We start from the raw sequence: 17,773 nt of genomic DNA on the forward strand, positions 1-17,773 counted from the left end.
CCACCTTCCTCTTCTCCCCCCGCACCCACGCCGCGGGGCGGGGGCCAGCGCCGCCTCAAATATTTAGGGCAAGGGAGTGTCCCACTTCTGGGGAGGGGTGTCGTTCGGGCTTCTCTCTCTCCTCACCGTGGGTGGCGAAAGGCGGGACGGAAAAGCGCCGTCTGGACAGGCGCGCCCACTCAGGGATGCAGGGCCGAGCGGGGGACCCAGCGGGGAGCCAGCCCGGAGGACGGACCTTCCCGCCCCGGCCTGGGCCCCGGGGCCCCCAGGCCCCCGGCCCTAGGCAGCGCCCGAGGCCGGAACAATAGCGCGCGCGGGCGGGGCGGGGGCGGGGCGCTCCTCCGGGCACCGCCCCCGGCCCGCCCCCCGCGCTCGCAGTCCCGCTCGCACACTGGCTCCCACCCGCCGCCCGCCCAGGCACTGCCCGCGGGAGCCGCCGCCGCCGCCGCCGCGCCCGCCATGGACGTCCGCCTGTACCCCTCGGCGCCCGCGGTGGGCGCGCGGCCCGGGGCCGAGCCGACCGGCCTGGCGCACCTGGACTATTACCACGGCGGCAAGGTAGGCGGGGGCGGGCGGGGGTCCCCGGCGGGCGGGGCCGGAGTCACCTGGCAGCTCCGGACGCGGGCGCTCCAGGGGTCCCACGGGGCCGCGCACATCAGCCCCGCCGACGGGCACGGGCGGCTCACTTCGATCCCCTCGCGGCCAAGCTCACGCCCTAAGTTGTTGGGATCGCGGGCAGAAGTCATCCCGACAGCCACCCGTGCGACGACACAGTGGCCCCTCACTCACGTCCCACTGACAGCCTCGCAGTCATTCACAAGCTGACACAGTGGCCCACGGCCACACGCAGTCGGCCAGGCAATGCTCACACGGTCCCGCCGTCCCACGAAAGTCACCCTGACAGTCACCTATACACAACGACACCCAGCCGCTCACCCACGAACAGTCTTACCGCCACAGACGAGTCACCCACGGACGCTCCGATGCCCCACACACCGTGACATGCCCTCACCCGCTGTCACACTCAGGCACAGCGGGGGACAGTCACACAAAGAAGTCGCTCGACAGTCACACGCTCGCAGCCACAACGCCTCACCCAGGCGCACGCTGTCACACACAGCCACCCCGCTGGACGGTGAGCCTCAGACACAGATGGTCCTGACGGCCACACAGTCACACGCGGTCACACCCAGGGACGGCCACACCTCGGTCATCCACAGTCGCGCGTCGAGGTTTAACTTTTCAGCGCCGCTGCACACTAATTGGGCAGTTTAGTAATTGGCAGTCACTGCCCGGCGGGGCCTCGGATTCCTAGTAGGCGGCGGCCAATAGAGGCCTGTCCCCTCCTGGGAACGGTTAGCCGGCGTCCCTCCAGGCTGGGGCTGTAGTGCGGGACACCCTCCCTCCTCCATGTTTCCAGGATCTCCTCCCCCTACCCCAGCCAGGTCCCCGCTGCGCTGCGCCGGGCGCGTTCCCAGCGATGGAGGCTTGCGTGCCTGGAACCCCGAACCCGAGGCGTCAGGTCTCACTGCCCCGCCTGGCCCAGCCCGGATGGCCTGGGTGCCTCTGTGCAGTCCACGTCCCCTTCGGTCGCCGGGGAGGGAACTTTCAAACTTAGTTAGGAAGCGAGACTGTCCGCGCGTCCGCCGGTAGGTGCGTGGGTCCCGGGCCGGCTGGAGCCAGGCGCGGCTTTTCGTCACTCGGAGCCCGGATTGAACAGCGCGCGTGGGTTTCCCGTGGCCCCAGAGCAGACGCGCGGGCTCCTTGGCGATGCGGGGTGAGTGCGCGTCCAGTGGCTGCATCGGCGCTCCCCAGGGTCTCTCCCCAACCTCGCAGGCTTTTCGTCAGGCCCCTGGTAGTGGGGATGCGGCAGGAGGGGGGCGTCCTGGCGCGGATCCGGGGGCTTCCCTGGCTGGGCCTCCCGGAGTGCGTCCTCAGGCCCTAGGGGAGCGGCTTCTGGCAGAGCCTCCCCGCAATTCGCCAGGGGCGGGAAGAGTCCAGGCCACTAGGGCCTGCGCGATGTGGGGCGGTGGTGGGCGACAAATGAGGTCTCGCGAAGAGTGGGGGTGGTTCTCTTTTGTCCAGTGACCTGCAAAGTTAGAAGCCGAAGAGGGGGGGGGGGGATGGTAGCCTCAGGAGCTGCCTCCAGTCTGATGGAGGAGAAATAGATTAAAAGTAGCAAGTGGAGTTTTCAGGGAGGAGAAGGTTGGGTGTGGGGGCAGCTGGCCTGTCTTCTGCCCTTGGCTCTGTTATTTTTCAAAACGTGAAGTTGGCGAGGTAGGTTACAGCCTCTGGTTTGCGGGTGTGGGTGGGCTGGGCATTTGTGCCTCAAAGTCTGAGTGGGTAGGGGCTTAGCCTGGAGCGCTGCGTTTGAGGGTGGTGTTTCTATAAATCTCGCCAGGGTGGGGCTGCCCCTAATAGGGGCCTTTTGAGGCAGGACTCAGCCGAACCCCCTGCTTTATTACGATGCTCTGTAAACCTCTGACTCAGCACCAGAACCTGTGCGAATCTCGCCGGGAAGGGCCGGCAGGGAGGGAATGAGAGGCCAGCGATTCTGGTTTCTTTCTGTGTGGGATGTAGGACCCCCTGGCCCATAGCTGAGGATGTGTCTAGAATGGGGCGGGGCAGGGATGGGGGTGGGGATGCTGCTGAGCCACTGAATAGGTGAAAGGAAGGTCTGAGTTTGCACTGGGATGTGAAACCTGCTACTCAGTCCTTCAGGCTAGAGCAGGGTGAGGTGGGAGGGGAGAGGTCACCATACTTAGCTAGGGGCTAGAGGTGTTTTGGTAAGGGATTCCCTAGTGGGCATGGCCTTAGTGGTGGTGCTTGGCTGGTAGGGCCGGGCGGTGACCGGGAACTCCCCTTTTCTGGCTCAAGAAGTGGAGGGGAAGAGGTTGGGGAGGGAAATGCCCAAGCTCCACTTTTACACTAGTCACTATCAAAGCTGGAGGGGACACTGAGGCTCAGGGCGCAGTAGTGACCACACTTGGGGCCTGCAGGCCTGGCTGCATCCACACATTGTGGGGTGGACACACCCACACATGGGGGGCTCTGTCCCTGGAGCCCAGATGAGGCTCCTTGCACAGGGAGCCAGGCTTTATATACATAAGGGCAAGCATTTGCCCAAGCGATGCCCGACAACTATGGGGCAGTTGACCTGGAAGGGCTCTTGGCGACCGTCCCCTTGGCGACCATCCCCTTGGCGACTGTCCCCTTAGCGATCCTCTACACAGAGATTCCCAGCCTCTTTAAACCAAAGTCACGAACATTGGTTGTTCTTTTGGTATCTTTTGTTTGAGAAAATACACACTAATGAAAAGCTGTTATGGTTTTATTTTTGCTTTGAAATAGATGTGTATTTTATTAATCACAATATTAGCATGCAGTAGAAAAACAGCTTACCAGGTATGAATAAGACTCATTACTATTTAATGTAATAAAGGTTCTTTTTGAGCATAGGGATTTGTGGCCCCATGGCTCCCATCATCTGTGGCTCCATGCTGGGAACCATTGGTCTCCTCCTTCTTTGCTTTACAGAAGGGGAAACTGAGTCACAGAGGAGTGTACTCACAGATTACACAGCAAGTAAGGAGTGAAGATGAGGCCTAAGCCCAGGGTTGACTCCCAGCAGGACACTTGTTTGGCTTTTTTGCAAGTCTCTGTCATGGTTTAGGGGTTTAGAGCCTATAACATCTTTCTTAGGGTAACTATGAACTCCTGGTTCAGATTTTAGCAAGGCATCTTACCAGGCTGGGGGACAGCTGGGGGATCCCTGCTCAACTATGGCAAACTAATGTAAACTGGCCATTGGAGCTGGGCAAGCCTGGGTTCAAATGTCCGTTTGTTGCTCAGTGACCTAGGGCAAATGATTTTTAGCTCATTTTTTACTGAGATATGATTTACATACAATAACATGAAGATTTTAAATGTACAGTTCCATGAGTTTTGACAAATATTAACACTCATGTAACCAACATCCCACTCCAGATAGAGAAAGAACATTTCCGTCATCCCAGAAAGTTCCCTCACATCCCTTTGTAGTCAGCACGCCCTATGCCCACCTCCAGAGGCCACTACTTACCTGATTTCTGTTACCAGTGCTTTCTTTAAGTTCAATTTAGGTATATTAACCATGTTTAAGTTCTAGAACTTGATATGCAGCATAAACATTTGTGTGTCTGTCTTCTTTTTGCTCAATATAATGTCTTCAACATTCATCAAGGTTGTTGCATATATCCCTAGTTTGTTCCATTTAATTGCTGAGTAATATTATATTGTATACATATAATACAATTGGTTTATCCGTTCACCTGCAGGTGGACATTTGGGTTTGTTTCCAAGTTGGAGCTATTATAAGTAAAGCTGCTGTGAACATTCTTATACAAGTCTTTTTGTGGGCAGGGAAAATCATTTAATATCTCTGAGTCTTGGTGATCTCTCAAAGACGACATTGCCTACCTCTGAGTTTCTGGAAGGTTAAGTGAGGTGATACAGGTTAGGACAGTTCTTGGCACATACCAGCTACTAATTAGATAACAACAATATCAACCATCTGGGGCCATTCCAGGAAGAGGCTTAGCATCTCTGTTCCAGCATCCTTCATCCCTGGACTGAAGGGATGAAGGCCTTCATCAAGGCCAACCTGGGTGCCACCTTCCCCATGTGGTGCTTCACAGCCAGCAAACTTCTCTTTCCTTCCAGGCTTCCCCAAGAACTGGTACCACATAGGATGTGGCATGTTCTGCCATCCATCATTCTACCAGCAGTATTTATTGAGCACTTCTTGGTGCTAGGCACTGTACAAGGCAACTGATGCTGCAGCAGTGAACAAAAGTCACTCAAATCACTGCCCTCTGGAGCTTATCTATCAGTGTGGGAAGTCATAAATATATGGGTGAAATATATGGTATCATGATTGTTTGGAATATGACTTTTGGAGAAAAATGGAACAGGAAAGGGAGTTGGGGGTCCCAAGGCTTGGGGCTGGTTTGTGATTTTAAATAGGGAAGTTGAGGAAGGACTTGTGGTCTAGAATAGTGTTTCTCAAATCTATGTACACATGAAGAATCATCTGGCAAGATTTTTTCAATATTTTATTTTATTTTAAGTTCCCGGATACATGTGCAGGATGTGCAGGTTTGTTACATAGGTAAACATGTGCCATGGTGGTTTGCTGCACCTATCAACCCATCACCTAGGTGTTAAGCCCTGAATGCATTAGCTATTTATCCTGATGCTCTCCCTCCCTCCCTCCCCGCCCCATCCCCTTAACAGGCCCCGGTGTGTGTTGTTCCCCTCCCTGTGTCCATGTGTTCTCATTGTTCAGCTCCCACTTATAAGTGAGAACATGCAGTGTTTGGTTTTCTGTTCCTATGTTAGTTTGCTGAGGATAATGGCTTCCATTTCCATCTGTGCCCCTGCAAAGGACATGATCTTGTTCCTTTTTATGGCCGCATAGTATTCCATGGTGTATATGTACCACATTCTCTTTATCCAGGTTAACACTGATGGGCATTTGGGTTGATTCCGTGTCTTTTGTCTGGCAAGATTTTAAAAACAGATTCTTGGGCTCCACCCCCAGGGATTTGATTCAGTTGGTCTGGCATGGGGCCCTAGGAATTGGTATGTCTAATGAGCTACCCAGGTGATGTTACTGCCCATCCAAGGACCACACTTTGTGTAGCAGTTGTTTGGTTGTTTGTGTACAGGCTTTTGTGGGCTCCTGGCAGGCAGGAATTCTGCCCAGCACATGGCATGGTGCCTGACTCATAATTGCTCAGTAAATATGTGCTGGTGGGTGAAGGATTCAACTTCCCACCCACACAGCTCTGGGCACAGCATCTTGTAAGGATGAGATCTGGGCGAGCTTGGTTAATGAACGATTGGAGGCTCTTTTTGACAAAAATTCATGAAGTGGGGTTAAACTACAGACTTGATCTGGACTTGACCTGCGTGAGGCCTGCCCAGCATCCTTGGTGGGTGAGATTCCCGCAGATCCTTTCTTCAGGGGCACAGGTGGCTGCTAGGGAGTCCCATGGAAGGTACCCTGGGATGGGTGGGCTTAGAGCTGAGATGGCTGGTCCCAGGAAACACTAGATGGATGTCTGCTTCTCTGCTAGGAAGCTCTCATTTACTTTCCATCTGAACATGTTCCCTGTAGCTCCTCCCCCAACCTGTGCTGGAGGCTCCTCCAGGAAGGACCCCAGGACTTTTGCATGGTAGGACCAGCAGCCCAAGCCTGGCACTGCTGCCCCCAATCTGCTGGGTGACTTTGAGCCTGTCAGTGCCCTTCTTTGGGCCTCTGTTTCCCTGTGTGCAAAGGGAAGGCAAATCGGTGACCCTCAGGCTAGAGGGATGGTGTGGGGGTGGAAATATAGTGAAATAAAGGCTGAGAACGTCCTTTCTAACTGTGGAGGGTGCACTGGGAGGGAATGCTGGTGGGAATGGTGCTTTTTGAGGAGATGGGCCTGCTGTCCTTGAGAGGACAGGAACCACTGTATCTGCCTTTACTTTTGTATTCCCAGTGCTAGCCTGACACATAGATGCTCAGCAAATATTTGTAGAATGAATGAATCTAGGGCTTGCCAGTTGTAACCTGTGGCTTGAGGAACTTAGCATCTGTTTGGCTGTTGTCATCTGAAGACTTTGTGGGGCACAAGGAGTCCAGGGCAGGGCAGGGCAGAGGCGCAGAGTCTTTGGCTGACCTTCCATTCCTAGAGGAGCTTTCCAAAGTGGGCTCAGAGGACAGAGCCTGGCAAACAGAGCAGCCTGTAGACGGGAAGAGGAGCTGAGCCTGCATGAAGGGCAATGTCCTGTGCCTCTCCCTTGGTCCAGGGATCCCCCTGCTGTGTGGCTTCTTGCCCCATGTGATTCTGTAGGGCAATCTATTTTGCTTCTCTGATTTCCTGGAGTTGGTCTCAGGATATGAAGGCAGCATGGTTTCTGGAACCTGGCAGGCTTGGGTTTGAACACTGCCTTCACCACCATCAGGGCGGGCAAGTTATTTAACCTCCCTGGACTCAGTCTCCTCATCTGTCAAATGGGGACATTGACATCTCCCCTTCGGAGCTGGAGGGTTGGAGATCACGTGTGTGTAGCACTTGGCCCCAGCAGGAAATGCTTTCATTTTCATCCACAAAGAGCAGCCCAACTGAAAGTTAAAATGCGAGAGGAACTTGCTTTTCTGCACCAGCTGCTGGAGGATGCCCCACAGCTGCCCCGCCATGTTCTTCTTCTTCTTTTTTTTCTAGAGACACAGTCTTGCTCTGTTGCGCAGGCTGGAGTGCAGTGGTACAATCATAGCTCAGGGCAGGCTCAAACTCCTGGGCTCAAATGATCCTTCCACTTTGGCCTCCCGAAATGCTGGGACTACATGCATGAACCACCACTTCTGGCCCTGGGCTGCTGGCAGTCCCAACATCGGATGCTCCCCTGTCTTGGTCCCTAGACCTGATTTTCCTGAGCCTCTGGGTTGAAGGAGTCTCTCATTGGAGTGTCCGGAATTATGAACCGGGAGAGAGTTGCTCATTTCCTCCACCTTCTGCTACCTTCTTGAATCTGTGTAGCAGAGAAAGTGGGTTTTGGAGGCAGAGAAATTGGTTCAAATCACAGCTGCACCATCCACGGACTTGGGCAGGTGACCTTATACCATCACTTAGCTGCTCAGGTCTCAGCGTTCTTATCTGTACACGGGGACAGAAATGCCTGCCTTCTGTTGTTGCTGTGAAGATCAGATTAAAGTAATCGGTATGGAAGTTCTGTCTAATCTAGAGTGCTGTTTCCCAGCCTCGGCGCTACTGACATTTTGGACCTAATAACCCTTTGTTGTGGGAGTTGTTGCATGCATTGTAGAACGTTTAGCCATATCCCAGGCCCTACCGAGTCGATGCCAAGAGCATCCCCCTTCCCCGAGTAGTGACAAACAAAAATGTCTCCAGACTTTGCCTCTGGTTGAGGACCAGTGATGTGGGAAGAAAGTGTAGCACAGGTAAACTAGAGGTTAGTGGTGAAGGGAATTGCAGCGCCGCCGCAGGGCCCGTGCTTTCTGGCCAGGGCTTCAGTCCACTGTCTCCCTTCAGTAATCCTATATCCAAGGGGTTGACAGTCATCTTATTTACATGGATTCAGACCTACAGGGTGATTTTTCAGCATGGTTTGGGAGCAACAGTAAAAACATATGGTAAGTGATTATTAACCTAATGAGTTGTGATAAATTGTAATTTTATATCTTAGTGAAACGATGTTGTATGACACAGGATAATACATTTTGATCAATTTCCCTGATATTTAAAACTTGCTACTGTACAGTTGCTAATTCTGGTGCCTGCTGGCATGAGCAACCTGATTGTGGTTTTTCAATATTTAATGGCCTGTTTACTGCTGGGTTTCTCAGATGTTCAGCAGGTTTTTATTGAGTGCCTACTGGGTGCTGGGGATTCAGCGCTGTCATGGAGGCTCAGTGACTCCATAGAAAAGTTTTATTAGTTTTATTTACTGGGTGAATGGCTATGTGGATTTATAGTCAATTGGCTCAAAATGCAGAGTAATAATTAAATATAAAATTGGCTGAGCAGTGCCAACGCCAGGAGTGTGGGAAGGTTTACAACGGCAGAGTCTTACAGGAATGCCAGGTGGGCTACCTGGGGGCATGTAGAGTGGTAGGGGGTGTTCCAGGCAGAGGGAGCAGCCATTGCAGGGGTGGTTTGGGGATACTGTAAGCCTAAGGAGGGGAAACCTGCCTGTGTGCGAGTTGGGACATCAGCAGAGATGGTTATGAAGAGCCTTGCACCCCAGCCTGTGGGGCTTTAAGTAGAGGAGTGTGCCTGGAACCAGGGGTGCAGTGCAAAAGCACGGAATGCATCACGCTGCTGGATTCTGACCATCCTCAACGACTGTCTCTTGGTCTTCTGCTGGTGGGAAAGTCTAATGACTTGCATTTGATTTCCCCCAGTAGCCTGCGATAGATACTCTGCTTCTCAAACTTTAGCCCACCAGAATCACCTGGAGCGCAGTTAAAACAGACTGCTGTGCTCCACTCCCAGAAGTTCTGACTCAGCAGGCCTGGGGAGGAGCTGAAAGTTAGCACTACCAGCAAGTCAATGGTGCTGATGGTGCCAGCCTGGGATCCACACTTAGAGAACCTCTGGTCTAGACTAGAACGTGGCAGGATTGTCCTGCCTTAACTGAGGACAGTAGAGATGTATTGCTGGCCTGGGGCATGGAGCCCTGGTGGGGACATGGTTAGGTGTCCTTCTCAAGCCCCTTGGTGAGTCGTGGGGAGAGTCTTCTTCACCATGGGGAAAGTCTCACATTGGGTTGCCTGGAAATGGACTCTGAGATGGAGAGTTGCTCATGGAAGGTGTATGTGGGGAAGTTGTCTGCGGTGAGGTGGGTGGAAGGGGTGCAACTGCGGGGGACACAGGAGGAAACATGCTTGGGCGGGGGAGAAGCTGGCCTGGCCTGGCCTGTGGTTCTGATGAATGCCATCCCACAGGGAGCTCTGGCGCTATGATGGCTCTTCAGTGTTGCCCCAGACAGAGATGAGGGTACTGCCCAAGCCTTTGATTCCTGCATCATCCGGTCACTTCAGCATAAGTGAGAGGCCTAAAGGTGAACAGCAGGCAGTTCCCTTGGGCGAAGGAGTTCACTGCAGCAGAGGGCAGTCCCATTGAAGGGTGAGCTGCCAGCCCAGCCGCTGATATTCCTGGGGTTGGGGGATGAGCATATGGAAGATGGCCGGGGAGTAACACTGTGACCATCTCAGGGAGATGCATCCTGCAGAGAAAATACACCTTCCTTTTGGTTCCCAGGAAGTCAAGGGCCAGCATGTGGATGACTTTTAGTGACTGTCACTCACTTGCTCAAGGTTCTTCTTTGTCTCATGAAGTGAGAGAGATGTGTCACCTGCTCTGCGTAGGAAAGGCAGGATAGTTACTTTTTGGGTCCAAAGGAAGACGAATGGTAATTAATGGAGTTTTTAGGGGCTTAAAGATGCTCTACTCCACAGTGGGATTCCAGAGTCCTTGGACTGAGCTGTCATATACCTTCCTATCTGTTAGGGAGGACTCCAGATGGGTCTCCAAGGGGCTTCTGGGCCATGCTTAAGGAGGTCACCTCTGGACAAGAGCCAGGGCTTTCTCTTTGGGCTGGAGTCCTGTCTCGTTCAACAAGAGGCCGTCTGCTCTGCCCAGCCTCAGTGCAGGTCAGTGTCCCTGGCTTTGCCTTTCACCTTCACTGAACTCCCAGGAAGCTCAGAGGCAAAGGAGTGGGTCACCTTTAGCCATAACATAGGCTATTGTGGTGTGGCTACCGTTCATTAACTCACTCCCCACTGCACTTCACTTTCTACCATTTCCCCTTCTCTCTTGAGTCCTGCCACTCTTTTATTTTTTAAACATTGGTTTTGCTCCTTGTAAGACACACAGAAGTATTTTAGAAGAGGAAAGACACAAGTGAAGTCCCTGTCACTCTCTGTCCCTCTCCCTTCTCCACACACAGCCCTGTGTCCCGGGGTATCCACTGAAAAGGGTGTGGAGGGTGTACTTCTCATCAAACCCTTTCTTCAATTCCTTACTTTTAATACATTCGTTGTTTTTATTTCTGTAATCATTTTTTTATTTTCCTGGAATTCTGAGTTTCTTGATTGATCTCATCTCATCATGGTCTATTCTTTTATGGATATTTGACTATCTTGAATCTCTTTGAAGATGGTAATTCGATTTTTAAAAAAGTGGTCTTTTGTTTCCTGCATTTAACTCTGTTTAATTGGTGGTTCTTCTGTTTACTTTTAGGCCTCTCTTTTATGCTGATATTTTCTACAAATGCCTGGTGATTCTTGGTTGACATTTAAATTTGTAAATGGGAGGGGGGGGTCTAGATCTGTCCTGTGGTTGCGAGTTTCCTCAGCACGGGTGGAAGCCATGACTGCGTGGGTGAGCAGTGTGGATGCTGAGTAGAAACGCCCTGGATGTGCTGTGTGAGTGCAGACTCTATTGCAGTGTGGGATGAGCCTACGATGTCCTTGTGGGCCTCTTTGTCCCTCAGGTAAGCCAGCAGTTACCCCCAGGGCACTGGTGGGCACTGGCCCACCCACAGGAGGGAGTCTCCCAGGGAGATTTCTCATTTCAATTAGAGAATTCTTCTCCTTGGCATTAGCCTGGGGGCAAAACCAACAAACAGCTTCTCCTAGGGCTTTGGACAGACACAGGGGTCCCAGCGCAGGCTTCCTCTCTCTGGGAATGTTCTGGGGTTCAGTTAAGTGTTGTGTGCCGGTTTCTTAGTACTCACAGGCTTCGTTGTCAGTCTGTTTCTTTGACTTCTTAGTTTCTAGCAATCTCGTAATGTTTCTGATCCCAGCCTTTTCTTGTTTTCTTATGTGCCTTAAGTCTTCCTAAGAACTATGCTGGGCACATTTGTCCCCATTTTTTAGGTGAGAAGACTGAGGTCCGGATGAATCAAGTAACAGAAGGGCGGCAGAGGAGGTTGTTAGGCAGAGCTGAAATTTGGCCCGAGCTTGCTCTCCAGCTGTCAGGGTGCCAGGGGGAGCTCACTTCCTCCTGCTGTAGGGCTGGAAGAGTGGATCGCTAGTCCCGTGTCTTAGAGCGCCTTTACATCACAGCTAATTAAAATGTGCTTATGTCGAAGCTGGGCCTAATTTGCAGGAATGATTTAGAAACTTGTTGGAAATGAATCGACTCAGTAGTATAACCCAGGGTCAATCCCATGCATACATTTTATTGTTCCATCGTGCTGTGTTTTGACTTGAACTGAACTTTATGATGTGGAAGATGGACCCTGGGCTCTTTATGTCTCATTTATTCTGCAAATTTATTTCCTGTTTACATTATTTAGGAAGGTCTCCCACCCCCACTCTCATGCTTTCTGTGTTCTCTATGTCCACCTGAGATGGAGGCTCATTTTTATGCAAACCCAGATGTTGGATCCAGATGTGCCTTTGAGTTTGATGGAAGTGCCTGGGTTCATATCCTGACACTTATAAGCTGTATAACTTTGGACCTGTCACTTAGCCTCTCTGAGTCATGGTTTCTTCACATAATCACATTTGCATCTCAGGTTGGTGGTTATAGGTCTATGGGAGAGCAAGTAAGTCTTCCCCTCCCTCATTTCTTCCTCCAAGCACTGTTTAGGTCAACTGGGCCCTCTGTAGAACAGTGAGCATAGACCCTATACTAGGTTTTAGTGCCTTTATAAATTATACAGTCTAAGGAGCTTTTCAGTTCAGGATCAGTGTAGCGCTTGTTCCCATTGGGACTGTCTCTTTTCTCTCCTGTATCAGTTCCCTTCTTTCTCACTGCAATTCCCACAGGGAGTTTTTAAGGACCAATGAAACATTCAGACTCACAAGATGAACACAGGGGACACTTGGCACCAGTGTCCTCGAAAGATTTGGGACACAGCCTGACACAGCCTGCCAGCAAGGCACGTGAGCTGTTCTCTTCTGCACTAGTAATTCTTGCAACAGTCTCTGCAGTGGTCCACCAAGGTGGCCAGGAGCTATTCTCTTTGTTGCCCCCTCCCTCCCAGGATCTAGTTCAAGTGCAAAGGGATGAGATACGCAATGGGTGGCTGTGGGAGCCACCCTGGCTTAGAAGCCTTATTCTCCCAGCAGCCATATCCATTGTAACAGTTCCCTAGGCTTAGCTTCAAGGACCCAGGGGCATGTCAGGTACAAATGTCACTGCATCTAGGAAACCCCAAAGTATGGCTTCTTTTTCAGATATTTATAACTTATTTATAGTTCCTCCCAGTTCAAATGCAACTTACCAATCAGGGGTCATTTTTACTGTAAGCAGAGTTGCCTGGTAACATAGTTAACATCCCACCTTCATCAGGTTTCCAGGGAAGTTATGCTCTGCAATTAACAAAGGTGAAATTATCTTGCAACAAGGAAAAGGGTTTGGTTAACCCTTTCTTTCCCCCGTATTCATCATCCTCCTTTTTTCCCCTGTGGGCTGGTATTTTTGGCATCTCTTTTGGAAGGACGAATGGAGTCCTAAATATATTCCACACTGTGTACATTTTCTGATTGATCTATATAACACACACACACCCACACACACACCCACACACACACACGCCGGGAGATATGCTTTGGACATACTGGCCTGGGATCAAATCTTGGCTTTGCCACCTATGAAGAGTTAAATTTTTTCTTTCCTTCCTTCCTTCCTTTCCTGCCTCCCTCCCCCCCTCCCTCCACCCACCCTTCCTTCCTTCCTTCCTTCCTTCCTTCCTTCCTTCCTTCCTTCCTTCCTTCCTTCCTTCCTTCCTTCCTTCCTTCCTTCCTTCCTTCCTTCCTTCCTTCCTTCCTTCCTTCCTTCCCTCTCTCCCTCCTTTATACAGCCATCCAAAGAGCATGCACTGCCTGCTGTATGCAAGGCTTTGTGGTAGGTGCCAGGCAGGAACAGGTGATAAAGACATGGTCCTTGTCCTTGAGAAGCATGATCTTATTAGAGAGACAGAAATAAACAATTTCAAATGTGTGTGGTAAGCATTATGTTGAAGCCGCACAGGAGAGTGTGGGACCCCAGGCTAGGCTGGGGACAGTCAGGGAAGGCTTCTCAGAGGAAGGGACACTTGCCTGTGCTTGAAGGTGAGTAGAACTTGGCCAAGTGAAGAAGGTAGAGAAAAGCATTCCAGGTAGAAGGAACGGCATATGCAAAGGCATAGAAGGGGCTGAGAGTGTCAAGAGGTGAGGCTGAAGAAGGGAGCCAGGGGCATTTGGAAAGCTATTTATTATCTCTGATTTCAGTTTTCTCACAAAATGTGATGAGCAATGCTTACTTGTTTATGAAATTAAATGAGGTAATGATGTATGTTTAAGCACCTGGTGTAGTTAGCTTCAATTCCCTTTCCAAATCTGTCTACAGATGCCTAAGAGCCAGGCTTTGATTTTAAATGAGAGAAGGAATAAAAAGCACTGAAGGGCCTGGCCGCCCACTTGCACAGTGCAGGTTTCCTCCAGCTGCTCTCGTGTTGGTTGCTTTACTGCTCCTTTGGACGGAGTACTAAATGTCTGCGTGCCGACCTGGATTATGTCCTTCAGGATCAGCGAAGCACATCATTGTGTTTCCTTAATGGCTTGATGCTAACAGCAAGTCACGGCCTGTTGAGGTGGGACAATTTTTCATCTGCCTATGGCCATACTTCTGTCTAACGCTCTGTCAACATGCCCTGTCATTTGCTGCTTTGTCTTGCTTTGCCGAAAGGTGGCCACCTCCCACATGCCAGCGGGGGAAACTTAGCTTTCCATGGAGTTTGGAGACATTTACTATCCAGTGACCAAAGGTCAGGATGAGCTGAGGAGCCATGGTGGCCACCATTGATGTCTTCATGATGCATATTGGATCCTGTCCCTTCTCTATAAAAACCTGCTGAATGGGGCCGGGCGTGGTGGCTCACACCTGTAATCCCAGCACTTTGGGAGGCAGAGGTGGATGGATCATTCTAGGTCAGGAGTTTGCGACCAGCCTGGCCAACATGGTGAAACCCCGTCTCTACTAAAAATACGGAAAAAAAAAATAGCCGGGCATGGTGGCTCGCGCCTGTAATCTCAGCTACTTGGGAGGCTGAGGCAGGAGAATCACTTGAACCCTGGAGGCAGAGGTTGCAGTGAGCTGAGATCATGCCACTGCACTCCAATCTGGGTGACAGAGTGAGACCCTGTCTCAAAAAATAAAAAATTAAAAAAGGCGTGGAGGAACCCACAAAGCTGCTCAATGGCTTTCTGTTGCAGCTTGATGAACTCTGACAAACCTAAATCATATCTTCTTAGGTTTCTGCTTAAAGCCTTCCAATGCCTTACCCTGGTGAGTAGATAACATCCAACTCCTTCTTTGGCCCATAAGTCCTCACGTAAGCTCGCCCCTGTCTGCATTTCCAGCCTCTGTTCTAGGACCAGACTTCATGCTGGGAACATGGTGATGAGCAAAGTCAGTCAGTCCCCCTCAATGACTCCATTCCAGTCACCCCCTCAATGACTCCATTCCAGTCACCCCCTCAATGACTCCATTCCAGTCACCCCCTCAATGACTCCATTCCAGTCACCCCCTCAATGACTCCATTCCAGTCACCTGGTCTTCTTGCTATTTCTCAGACCCGCCATGTTCTTTTGCACTTGGGGGCTTTGTACGTGCTGTTCCCTTTGCCTGGAATGTTCTTGCCCTCATTCTTCACATGGTTGGCTCCGGCCCGGCCTCAGCTTCATCCTCATCTTCCAGAGTCTGACTTGCTCATCTGTGCGGTTATCTCGCTTTTTCTCTGCCATAGCCTCTGAGCATTTTTATTTTTTAATTTTTAATTAATTAATTAATTTTTTTGAGATGGAGTCTCGCTCTGTCACCCAGGTTGGAGTGCAGTGGTGTGATCTCAGCTCACTGCAACCTCTACCTCCCAGGTTCAAGCGATTCTCCTACCTCAGCCTCCCGAGTAGCTGGGATTACAGGCACACACCACCATGCCCAGCTAATTTTTATATTTTTAGTAGAGATGGTGTTTCACCATGTTGGCCAGGCTGGTCGCAAACTCCTGACCTCGTGATCCACCCGCCTCGGCCTCCCAAAGTGCTGGGATGACAGGTGTGAGCCACCGTGCCCGGCTGCCTCTGAGTATTTTTCTTCGTGGCATCATATATCTGTGAAATTACTTGGTTGCTCCCCCTTCAGTATAATAAACTTTAAGAAGCAATAGGCTCATGCTTATTTTGTTTACCATTGCATCCCCATGGTGTCTGATCTATAGTAGGTGCTCAGTAAAAAGTGGTTGAAAGATTGAACAAGTGAATTAGGCAGGTTATATTTTTCAGAGATGACCACCGTAACATAGCCCAGGCTGTGTTTCTAAGAAGAATCCACTCACCCTCTCTAGGCCTCACTTACCCTGTTTATATGTTGTTGCCAGGAGGATTAAACACATATATGTGAGGGACACAGTGTTTGGGGCCTGCGGGTGTCAATCCATGCGAATTTTAGAATTCTTATTGTAGAAACATGCCAGGACCATCTTCAGCTGAGCCCAAGGAGGAAAGTTGAGATATAATTCAAGAGAGATGATGTTTGAAATCCTTGTCTTCATGGCTTTTAATCAATGCTTGACCTTTTGGGGCAAGGGCTGGCAGATGCAGCCCATTTTGTTCCCTTCCCATCTCCCTGGGAATGATGACCTTGCCTTTGTCAGGAGGGAGGCGTCACTCCCAGTTGCTTGGGCTGGGGTATCTGGGGCACAGTTGGCCTGGCCTTCGGAGATAATAAAATCTATCTCCAGCCTTTGGGGATGTTTCTGTTGAGCAAGCAGGACTTTTGGGTGGCTTCTCTCCTAAAATTATCATTCCTCTTAAAAAAAAAATTAAACTATAAATTATGAACACTGTTACCTGCCAAAAAGTTTAGGAAATGAGGGGAGTCACCTGTTATGATCTCACGGTGCAGATTCAAGGGCAGTGTTTGACACTTTGCCTTCTTAATACTCAAGGTTTGCAAACTGCACTGCCCTACCATGGTCCACTGGAAGCCCCTTACCCATCGCTTTCTTTCTACCTATCCCTGATGTTTATTGTTTATGCCCTTCTCTCCTTCCTCCTCTATCCCATTCACTAGCATATCAGCTTTGCAAGTGTGGGGATCTCTGTTGTTTGCTCATGGGTGGAGACTTCAGAGCGACTCTGACTGCCAGGCCTCTGGTTTTAGTGTTTCCCACCAGGCAAACTCCTACACACACATCTTTTTTTTTTTTTTTTTTTTCTTTAAAATACAGAGGCTTGCTCTGTTGCCCAGGCTGGAGTGCAGTGGTACAAACATGGCTCACTGCAGCCTCAACCTCCTGGGCTGAAGCAATCTTCCTGCCTCAGCCTACTGAGCAGCTGGGACTACAGGCACGGGCCACTACACCTGACTAATTTTTAAATTTTTTGATGAGGGGTTTCACCATGTTGCCCAAGCTGGTCTCCAACTCCTGGGCTCAAGTGATCCTCCCACCTCGGCCTCCCAAGTAGCTGGGACTACAGGCATGTGCCACCACACCTGGCTAAACACACACGTCTGTGAAATTTCTGCTCAAGTCCCACCCCCTCCTGGAGGCCTTCACTGCTGTCCTTCCCTGTGCTACTGCCCTTCCCATCTAGTATCTGTGACACTGTGGGCTCCCTGGGGCTGGGCTGCCCAGTGTCGCCAGGAGACATGGGCTTCGGAGGCCATGTCTGGGCACTTGGACTTTGACTTAAGAGCAGTGGGAGTCATGGAGGTGTGCTGCATTTTAGAAGAATCTTTGTAGTAGTTCTGTGGGGGGAAATATGGGATGGGGCAAGAGTGGAGGCAGGAGAATAGTTGGGAGGTGGTGCCTGTGGTTCAAGGGAGAATTGATGATGGCTTGCAGCCACGCTATCCAATAAGGTAGCCAGTAGCCACGTGTGGCTCTTTTCATTTAAAATATGGGAAAATAAAACAAAATTTAGTTCATTCACACTAGCTATATTTGGAGTACTCGCTAGCCACATATGGGTGTTTTAGCCCCTATTGGGCCGTGCAGATACAGACATTTCCATCCCTGCAGAAAGTTCTGTTGGTCCACTCTGGCTTGGACTGTGGTGATGGAGTGGAAATGAAGAGAAGGGTGTGGGAGGTAACAGGAGGGAAGATGTATGCAGTTTGGGGATGAGTTGGATCTGGGGTATGGTGGAGAGTGGAGTATCAAAGAAGACTCAGGAAGTAAAATTTCTGGGTCAAAAAAGAGTGAGCATTTTTATGGCACCTGATTCATG

General features: G+C 50.7%; 1 protein-coding gene across 5 annotated transcripts in view; it reads left to right on the top strand.

The window, feature by feature from the left end:
• Positions 1–419: 419 nt before the first annotated feature.
• TOX2 (TOX high mobility group box family member 2) overlaps positions 420–17,773 on the top strand; it is a 158,709-nt gene continuing 141,355 nt past the window's right edge. For 3 of the 5 annotated variants that reach the window (XR_004052833.1, XM_030915608.1, XM_030915607.1), the window contains exon 1: positions 420–558. Coding sequence is in view for 2 of the 5 variants with exons in the window: in XM_030915608.1 (XP_030771468.1) it covers positions 460–558 (99 nt within the window). In the remaining 3 variants the exon portion in view is untranslated. Of the gene's footprint in view, positions 559–1,652; positions 1,778–17,773 lie in introns of those variants that run through there. The other 2 variants (XM_030915610.1, XM_030915609.1) reach the window with 1 other exon arrangement.

The sequence above is a fragment of the Rhinopithecus roxellana genome, chromosome 13 (genome assembly GCF_007565055.1).
Source record: "Rhinopithecus roxellana isolate Shanxi Qingling chromosome 13, ASM756505v1, whole genome shotgun sequence".
NCBI classification, from domain to species: Eukaryota; Metazoa; Chordata; class Mammalia; order Primates; family Cercopithecidae; genus Rhinopithecus; species Rhinopithecus roxellana.